At 37.4% G+C, this 10791-nt stretch overlaps 1 protein-coding gene across 1 annotated transcript in view; it reads left to right on the top strand.

The window, feature by feature from the left end:
- The window catches only part of ZNF470 (zinc finger protein 470), a 22043-nt gene extending 12715 nt beyond the window's left edge, over positions 1–9328 (top strand). Inside the window, exons 3-5 of the mRNA XM_011997000.1 lie at positions 842–968; positions 1086–1181; positions 3154–9328. Coding sequence (XP_011852390.1) covers positions 842–968; positions 1086–1181; positions 3154–5024 — 2094 coding nt within the window. The 3' untranslated portion in view covers positions 5025–9328. The remainder of the gene's footprint in view (positions 1–841; positions 969–1085; positions 1182–3153) is intronic.
- Positions 9329–10791: the final 1463 nt, after the last annotated feature.

Raw genomic sequence — 10791 nt, forward strand, 5'->3', positions numbered from 1 at the left:
GAAATGGAGCTCGTGTAACAAAATACAGGTTGCTTGATATGTGTTCACATTACATTATTTCTCCTGATAATTTGCCATTAGATTATCCAAAAACCACTTTTGGGCATGTTGGCTCAGGCCTATAATCCAAACTCTTTGGGAGGCTAAGGTGGGAGGATTGTGACAGGCCAGGAGTTTGAGATCAGCCTGGGCAATATAGTGAGACCCTGTCTCTACAAAATAAAGAAATAAATAAAAAAGGAAAACGAAAAACAACTTTGCAAATTTGTTCTTCTCTCCTAATACAAATATATTTTTATGTCAGAAGAAAAGACTATAGCTAGGTGTGTTTTTTTTTCTTTCATTTTTTAGGCATACCTCTTAACATCTCAAGAACACTAAGATTTCTTAGAAAATATTGTGGAGATTGAAATCCTGTTCCTCAGGTCAGCATCCTTCCTTGCAAGTTTTTCTCACAGTTCCAGAGCTCTTTAGTTTCTCCATGTAGAGAAGTGATTTAGCTCCTAACATGAATAGCATTGCATTAGCACTTGATTATATCCTGTTTTGAATGTAGTCAGCATTTTTTAATGGTAATGTATTCTCACCACCTAGAATTGCAAATGTTTGAAGAGCAAGGAGTATCTCATTTTTTTGTTTTTCCTAATATGTACAGCATTACAGCATAACTAGGCAGAAAAGTTGTCCAATAACTTACCTGACCTGGATCATTTAGACCCTTAGTGCAGTTACTTATACATAGTGTTTTTAATCCCAAAGTGAGAACAGCATAACCCTTTACCCTAGAGCCACATTGGAATATGAACACTGAGTGAGCAAGATTATATTTGTGTCATTTTAGGGTTCAGTGACTTTCACAGATGTGGCCATAGACTTTTCCCAAGATGAATGGGAGTGGCTGAATCTTGCTCAGAGAAGTTTGTACAAGAAGGTGATGTTAGAAAACTACAGGAACCTAGTTTCAGTGGGTAAGAGTATCATCCTCCTTTTGCCTCCCCATGACTCAGTAGTCTTTTATGCCATTATCAGAATTTCCCACAGTCTTCCACAGCATAGGCAATTTTTATATGTTTTTTTACATGCAGGTCTTTGCCTTTCTAAACCGGATGTGATCTCCTTATTGGAGCAAGAGAAAGACCCTTGGGTGATAAAAGGAGAGATGACCAGAAGCCTGTGCCCAGGTAAGTGCAGGATACCTAGAGATAAAGGAACTGTTCTCAACATGTTCTTCTCTCTGAAATTTGTTGGAAAACACCTCTCAAACTCCCTCCCAAACTGAAACTTGTCTTCTAACACTAGTTTTTGAATGGTTATTCTCTTCCCTACTGGTGTAACATACCTCCTTTACCTTTACTGATTTCTTATGCATACCAGGGTCTATTTCTGAGCTCTTGTTTTACTGATATTTACCTAATTCTACTCAAGCACCATATTGTTGTCATCATCCCTGACTTCAGACATTTCTGAATCCTTTAGACAAGCTGATGTTTAGTTTTTGGAACTGGTTTAAATATTTTCCTTTCTTTAAAAGGTGAGTTTATTGAGTTAACATGTATTATATCTATTTTCTTCCCTTTGCCTTTTTCTCTTTTGTATTTCTTTTGTTATTTATTCTTGTTTTGTTGTTTATTAAGTCTGTTTTTTCTCACTCTCTTCTTTATACCACCCCACCCTTTGAATTAGAAAAGTTTTTAGTTCTGTAAGTTGTTACCTTTATGTCTTTATATATTTTAAGATCATTTAGAATTTTTCTGCTTGATATTCCAGACATTATCTTCTGCTACCCTTACAAAAGATGAAGAAATTAGCTCATGAATATTACTTTCTTTCCCTGTGTACGTCATTTCCCCACTTATATTGTGCTCACTGGGATTTTTGACCCAGGGTATTTTATTCAATTTTTTCAAATTGCCCTTGCTTTGTAGCTGTTTTACTGATTTAGAAAGCTAGATAAGAGACAACAGAAATATATTGCAAGAAAATGAACCTCAAATGAGATGGTTCTGGTTTAATCTGTGGCCTGAAGCATAGACTTTTCCTACTTTCAGTTCTTCATTTTGTTTTATTTTATTTTACTTCTTAAAATTAGAGACAGGACCTTGCTATGTTACCCAGGCTGGAGTTGAACTTTTGGGCTCAAGCAGTACTCCCACCTCAGCTTCTTGAGTAGCTAGGACTACAGGAATGCACTACCATACCTGGCCCTACTTTTCAGCTCTTACAGTTCCAAGAAGAGGATTGTGGGTTACTTGTGGTCCTAACTATGTACGTTAATAAATAAGAAATAATGAAAATCAGTAAACATCCAATTCACAATATTAGAAAAAGAACAAAATGAATTTAAGGAAAACCCAGATAAGTTATATATAGTGATTTATACTTCTGCAAATAAAAGTAGGGATAAATGAATTAGAAACAGTAGCGCTACTGAAAATTATAAAGTTTTGTATATACTTCATTAGAAAACCAATACAGTATATAAACTGTAAGGACAAATGAGAGGAAACACAAAAACAAAATAATTATAAATAACCACAGATGCATAAGAACTTAAAAAGAATCATATGAATCTATTTTCCTCAGCTCTCCATAAATAATTTGAAAAAATAGATGATATTCTAGGAGAATATAATAATATAGGTTACCATAACTGATACCAAGAGGAAATACAACATTTAAACAAGTAGGTTACCATCAAAGAAATGTAGAATATTGTATAGGAACTGCCTCCCCCAAGAAAAGAAGCCACATCCCCAAATAGTTCTTTAAGGAAAAATATCACCAATGTTGTTTCAATTGTTCTGGGATAGAGAATAAAAAGGAGAGCTTAAAACATTTTCATTTATGAATACAGCGTATCCTCTGATACCAAAATCTACCAAAATAGCACCAAAAAGGGAAATTAGAGACAAACCTCAATTATCAATATTGGTTCAAAATCTTAAAAGGTCATATTGAAATAGTATACCATGACCAATGAGGATTTATCATAGCAGTGCAAGGATGGTTGTATCACCTAATCTTATATAAGAACCATAAAAACATGTACCTCTGCTTGTGGATTTCAATAACTATGTGATTAACATTTTCATTTTCGAAGTTTCCATTCTAGCATTTAATAAAGGAGACATTTGCTTTCTTAATATCTTTCAGACTTGGAGTGTGTGTGGGTGACAAAGTCATTATCTTTAAACCAGGATATTTATGAAGAAAAATTACCCCCGGCAATAATAATGGAAAGACTTACAAGCTGTGACCTCGAATGTTCAACATTAGGGAAAAACTGTAAATGTGAAGACTTGTTTGAGAGGGAGCTTGTAAACCAGAAGACACATTTTAGGCAAGAGATCATCACTCATGTAGATACTCTTACTGAAAAAAGAGACCACTGTAACAAGTCTGGGACAGTTTTTCATCTGAATACATTATCTTATATAAAACAGATTTTTCCCATGGAAGAGAGAATGTTTACTTTTCATACAGATAAGAAAAGCTTAAAAACACATTCAGTTGTGAAAAAACACAAGCAAGACTGTGGAGAAAAGAAACTTTTAAAATGTAATGACTGTGAGAAAATATTCAGCAAAATCTCAACCCTTACTCTTCACCAAAGAATTCATACAGGAGAGAAACCCTATGAATGTATTGAATGTGGAAAGGCCTTTAGCCAGAGTGCCCACCTTGCTCAACATCAGAGAATACACACAGGAGAAAAACCTTTTGAATGTACTGAATGTGGGAAAGCCTTCAGCCAGAATGCTCATCTCGTTCAACATCAGAGAGTTCATACTGGTGAGAAACCTTATCAGTGTAAGCAGTGTAATAAAGCATTCAGCCAGCTTGCACACCTTGCTCAACATCAGAGGGTCCATACTGGAGAGAAACCCTATGAATGTATTGAATGTGGGAAGGCTTTTAGTGATTGTTCATCCCTAGCTCATCATCGAAGGATTCACACTGGGAAAAGACCCTATGAATGTATTGACTGTGGAAAAGCTTTCAGGCAAAATGCTTCTCTTATACGTCATCGGCGATATTATCATACTGGAGAGAAACCGTTTGACTGTATTGATTGTGGGAAGGCTTTCACTGATCACATAGGACTTATTCAGCATAAGAGAATTCATACTGGAGAGAGACCTTACAAATGTAATGTGTGTGGGAAGGCTTTTAGCCATGGCTCATCTCTGACAGTACATCAGAGAATTCATACAGGAGAGAAACCTTATGAATGCAATACCTGTGAGAAAGCCTTCAGCCATCGTGGGTCTCTTACTCTTCATCAGAGAGTTCATACTGGAGAGAAACCCTATGAATGTAAAGAATGTGGGAAAGCTTTCCGGCAGAGCACGCATCTTGCTCATCATCAGAGAATTCATACTGGAGAGAAACCTTATGAATGTAAGGAATGCAGCAAAACCTTCAGCCAGAATGCACACCTTGCACAACATCAGAAAATACACACTGGGGAGAAACCTTATGAATGTAAGGAATGTGGTAAGGCCTTCAGTCAGATTGCACATCTTGTTCAGCACCAGAGAGTTCATACTGGTGAGAAGCCTTATGAATGTATTGAATGTGGGAAGGCCTTTAGTGATGGCTCATATCTTGTTCAACATCAGAGACTCCACACTGGCAAAAGACCATATGAATGTCTTGAATGTGGGAAGGCATTCAGACAGAGGGCATCCTTGATTTGTCATCAGAGATGTCATACTGGTGAGAAGCCTTATGAATGTAACGTTTGTGGGAAAGCCTTTAGCCATCGTAAATCCCTTACTGTACATCAGAGAATTCATACAGGAGAGAAACCTTATGAGTGTAAGGAATGTAGCAAAGCCTTCAGCCAGGTTGCCCATCTTACTCTCCATAAGAGAATTCATACTGGAGAAAGGCCCTATGAGTGTAAAGAATGTGGAAAAGCGTTCAGGCAGAGTGTACATCTTGCTCATCATCAGCGAATTCATACTGGAGAGTCATCAGTTATTCTCTCCTCTGCCCTCCCATACCACCAAGTCCTGTAGATTCAATCTTGTAAATGCTTCTAGAATCCATCTGCTTTTTTCCAGCACATGTTCCATCATCATAGTCCAAGACGCAACCATCTCATCTGGATTTCTGCAGTAGCATAACTGTTGCCCCTTTTGCTCCTATCAAGTACATGTTTAACACTGTAGGCAGCCTAACCTTTTAAAAATAAAAATATATATTTACTTTCCCATTTAAAACCCTTGATTTGGAAAATATATTAATCCATTTCAAGGGTTTAGCACACACTAGCATATAGTTATTGCTAAATAAATGCTAGCCATTAAGGTAAGGTTTCCTTACAAACTGTCATATTAAGCAGCAAGTAAACCAAACCAGTAAGTCAAGACTAAGACTTTAGAGCAGACAGAAGACTAGTCTGATAGGAAAGATGAACACACTCAGAATTGAAAGATGTATAGTACACAAGGTAACATGGTGGCTTATCACTCCCTCTGTGGCATTGTTGAGCAACTCTCACGTGACCTGACACTGAGAAGAGAGAATCAGTCAATTAGAACAAAAGCTTTTAGCTGGGCACAGTGGCTCATGCCTGTAGTCCCAGCACTTTGGGAGGGCGAGGCAAGCAGGTTGCTTGAGCTCAGGAGTTCAAGACCAACCTGAGCAACATGGTGAAACCCTATCTCTACAAAAAATACAGAAATGAGCCAAGCATGGTGGTGCACACCTGTAGTCATAGCTACTCAGGAGGCCGAGGCAGGAGGATTGCTTGAGCCCAGGAGGTAGAGGTTGCTGTGAGTCATGATCACACCACTGCAATTCCAGCTGGGGAGCAGAGCCAGACACTGTCTTAAGGAAAAACAAAAGAAGAACAAAAGCATTTGGTAGAATGTAGGACTAACCAGGGTGGTTAGCATTAAACTAAAAGTAACAAGCCAAAAAAACTTGAATAGATTAATAGCCATGAAACAAACTGAAAAGGGTAATTCAATATACCACCTTTATAAAAGTACCACAGACAATTCCTGTGGTAAAATTATTCTAGCATAAAATAAAATGCAATAAGACCTTCCATCTTGTTCCATGAGATTGACAAGACATGCCAAAACATAAAAATAGGTACACTGCAATTAATTTCTGAATGTAGATATTACAACTTAAACTTATTTTTAAAATATTTAAAAATAGGAAGGCTAGACATGCCTCTGTATAGAAAGGCTGATAAAAATATTTCTCCCTAAATTAAATTTGTAAGTTCTTTGATATTCCAATAAAAATTTTCATATATTTTTTAGTTGAAAAGCTGATTCTGATCATCTGTAGAATTTTGATTTTAACAAGGAATGTAGTTTACACTGGGAATGTAGTACTAATACTAACTGAACATTTGCTAATGTGTCACACACTGTTTTAGGTGCTGGGGGATACAATAAGGTACAAAATGGACAAAAAAACGTGCTCTTACAGATCTAGTAGAACAGAAAAAATTAAATGCATGCCATGTGATAAATATATGATATGACCCATAAAGAGAAATGATTTAAAAAAGAAGCTAGGGAGTGCTGGATCAGGCACCTTACTGTCCCCAGAACATGTGGGTATTAGAGGATGAGGGAAGAACTAGAGGTAACTGCGAGACACAAAAGGCATAATGAAAATAGTCATGATAGTCCGAAGGCAGATACTGTTTATGATGCTTTGAGTGTTGGAGGAAGGGAGGACTAATGGTTTCACAGAGATCATGGCAGTTATATTCACTTATATAAATGTTGATTTAGAAGCTGGTGGAAGGGTATTTTTTGAGTGACAGCTTTATTGAGACAAAGCAATTCTGGAGAAGAACACCCATACCCTGTCCTCTCTATCCATCAGCAGAAGTGAAGAGGGAGCCCCAAAGCTCCACTTAAAGTGTGCATCTTACAGCTTTTAGTTCATTCACAGGATTGTGCAGCCATCACCGTCAGTTTTAGAACATTTTCATATCCTCAAAGAGGAATCCCTTGTCCTTTTGTAGTTACGTTCATCCCTGGAAGAGTACTTTTTTTTTTTTTTTAAACTGAAGCACCCAGAGCTCTTGGGTTCCCTCTTAACTGCTTTCTGTGGCAGTATAGAGGGCTACGTGAGGGAAGCTCTTATCCAGAGTACATGACTGCTAGAGAATGGAGCTTGGGGCTCCCTCTTCACTTCTGCTGATAGAAATATAACAGCTAGGGGATGGGTAGCCTCACCAGAGAATGTGGAGTTTCAGACTCCCCTTATATATGATAAAAAGGATTTTTCATTGTAGTGGGGAAAAGGTGGTTGGATTAAATGGCATTGGGAAACTTAGCTCACTGGAAAAACAGATCTGTACCTTTCACACTAAGGTACAGAGAGATTAAAGGCCTGAGAGATTAAAGGTCTAAATGTAAAATTAAAGTACATGAAAAACAGAATAATATTTCTGTACCCTTGGTTTGAAATAGACTAAGCACTAATGCATAACCCCAAAGCTGATATTAGGCTTTCATATGGTGGAAAACATCATAGTCAATAGGTAAATGAGAGATTGACACAAAGTGTTTGCAACAAATATAACAAAGGACTGTAATTAATGATATTCAAAGTACTATTATAAACCAATAATCTGCAACTTAGAGAAATGGACAAAGCTAATGGCCAATTCACAAAAGATGAAATAAAAGCAGTTAATGAAAATTATCCAATATCACTAGAAATCAAGGAAATGCAAATTAAAGTGATTATTTAACTACTTTTCCCCCAAAAGACTGATTGAGTGATAACATTCGGTATTGGTGAATGTGTGGAAACAAGGGCATTCCATTGTTGATTATATATCTATTGCTTTATGTATATACCCTTTTAATTAATATTCCTTGGAAACCAAAATATACAAAGGTAGGTAAATGTATTAGTGGCAAAAAAATTAATGGTAAACTATTAAAATTACCTAAGTGTCCATCAGGGTAATGAATAAATTAATTATGGTATATATCCATTCAATAGGAATTACGCAGCTGTTGAAAAAAATACCAATTTGTATAGTCATTGAAAGATAGCTGTGCTATACTCAATGAAAAATTGCAGACCTGTATTGTAGTATAGACCCACAATTGTAATATCGAAAATAAAAAATCAAAATACATATTATAGTAGGCATCTGTTTTTCTCTGCCCAGTTTCCCTTGCCTCCTCCTTTTGGCTGCACTATCTCATCTTTTCCTTTTGAGTAACTGGCCATACCCTACCATATGTTTCTGATGGATGTGGCCAATAAAATCGTCTCTGAATTTCAAAAGGCATTTGGATCTGTGTCATCCAATGGCAACTCCCTAAAAGCTTGATGCAGTTATTCTTTTGATTGGTCCTGGAACCACCCTGGTTTTTGTACTTTCTAAGTCTGTGATTGCTCGAACTACCCATTATCTTTCTGGCACTCGATTTTTGCCTCCTGTTGGTCAGTTGCTTGCAAGTAAAGAAACAATCATACAGAATTTGGTATGAAAATTGGGGTACAGGCATTAGAATCTTTGAAAAATCAGGTATTGGGAGTTGATTCTTGGATGAGATGGGGCAAATAAGACTTATTTTCTAGACTGGAAAGCATCTCATGGTGTGCAATGAGCAAACACCTGATTATTATTCATTATAGTCACCTGGGATGAATAGAGGTCTAGGGTTCTGGATAATGACAATTTAAAGAGGATGGAGAATGCTGAATCCAAAAGTTATATGTAATACTGGTATCTCACTGCTTTGAATAACTTAAAGTTTAGCTCTTGAATTTCTAGCATTAAGGCAAAAAAATTAAACTAAGGGATTTTGTATGATATTGTTGAAAGTTGTCTTACATTGTTTAAAGTCATAGGGTTAAGATGACTCATAACCAAATTTAGAGACTGTTTTTATGCATTGTTAAAGTGGAATGCTGGTTAAATTTTATACTTTATTCGCAAGAGTCACTGTGAATTCAGTTCTGAATTGTGTTCCCATCAGCACCACCAAATGCTGGCCTCTACCACCACCAAATTTACTTGTGAAGTCCTAAACCCCAAAGTGACTGTATTTGGACATAAGGCCTTTAAGAAACTAAGGTTAAGTTAGGCCATAAGAGTGAGGCCCTAATCCCATAGGACTAGTGTCCTTATAAGAGGAAGAGACAGCAGAGCTCTGTCTCTCTACATGTGCACAGAGGAAATGCCATGTAAGGACACAACAAGAATGCTGCCATCTGCAAGCCAGGAGGAGAGACCTCACCAGGAACCAGCCCTTTCAGCCCCTTGATCTTGGACTTTTAGTCTCCAGAACTGTGAGAAAATAAATGTTGGTTGTTTAAGCCACCCAGTCTGTGGTATATTGTTATGGCAGCCTGAACTGGTTGATGCAATTACCATATAATTTATTGTCCAAATTGGGACATTTTTGAGAGTGAAAGGGATAGCTAACTGCACAGGGCACTTAGCAACAGGTGTTCATATCCTCAGCAAAGCAGGATATATGGTCATACTTCTTGTGTAGCAGAATATTGAATAGAAAAAAATATATTTTTTTCTCTACTATTGGAAAGGTGATATTGGAGATGATCTGAAGGGTTGGAACATACTGAACTTCCGGATTCGTGTGATATACCACCTATTAACATCTATTTGCATAGGTACATATGGCTGCCCTGAAGAGACCACTAACAATTCATCTTATTCCCCCATTCCATTGTTGCTCACATGGAATAACAAAGTAAATTTAACATGACCATAAAATTAAATGCAAAATCAGGCTGAGCACAGTGGCTCATGCCTGTAATCCTAGCATTTTGGGAGGCCCAGGCAGGAGGATAATTTGAGACCAGGAGTTTGAGACCAGCCTGGGCAATGTAACATGACTCTATCCCATCTCTTTAAAAAAATTAAAATTTCCAGTCCTGGTGACACCTAGCTACTCGGGAGGCTAAGGCGGGAGGATTGCTTGAGCCCAGGAGTTTGAGCCTGCAGTGAGCCATGATCACAACACTGCAATCCAGCCTGGATGACAAAGCCAGACCCTGTTTGAAAAAATACATAAAATCATACATACATACATACATTAAAATAGGGCAAAGAGTAACTGTATCTTAGAAGAATTTTCAGCAGTTAGTTTACTAGTGTAGATTAAGAAAAATCTGGGGCATTTGTGAAAGTGAAATTTGAGGAGGCTGAATATATTGACAAAGTGGCTTGAGTAGCCTGCCATGGTTCTAAGAATTTGTTGAACTCATCCATGTACCAAATGCTGGTCTCTAATAAATTACGTTATAAGGCCAGAAATTTCTTAACATAATGTAGAGGATGTTGTTCAGACTTCAAAAGGCAGGAATGCTGGATTGGTTCTTGTGTTGCAACATCAGGTCTCCTGACAAGGGTCCGGAAGCCCATACATTCATTCCTCCCATGAGAAAAACACCGTTTGTCTTATGGATTTTAAAACCATTATACTGCCTCTCTGGCAGGTCAAGAATTCTATGTAGAGAGATTGTAATTGAAGGAGCATCTCTGATCAAAAGACGAATTGAAATGGGAATGACACCAAACTGCCCCGCCAGGTGAGCCTCCTCTGGGACTAATGTGACTTCAGAGAGAGCCTTTAACTCAGCATGGCGCAAGGGTCCTTGGGAAGGTTGTTTGGGGCCTTGGGGAGGCTTTTTGGGGTTCCTGGAGGCAGAAGCTATGAACAATTTAAAAATAAGATTTAAAAAATTCTACCTATAATAGCATCAAAAGGAGTTAAATACTTAGGAATCAACAAAAGTACAAAAGTTAGATTCTGAAAA

Source organism: Mandrillus leucophaeus, unplaced genomic scaffold, assembly GCF_000951045.1.
Source record: "Mandrillus leucophaeus isolate KB7577 unplaced genomic scaffold, Mleu.le_1.0 Scaffold53, whole genome shotgun sequence".
Lineage (NCBI taxonomy): Eukaryota > Metazoa > Chordata > Mammalia > Primates > Cercopithecidae > Mandrillus > Mandrillus leucophaeus.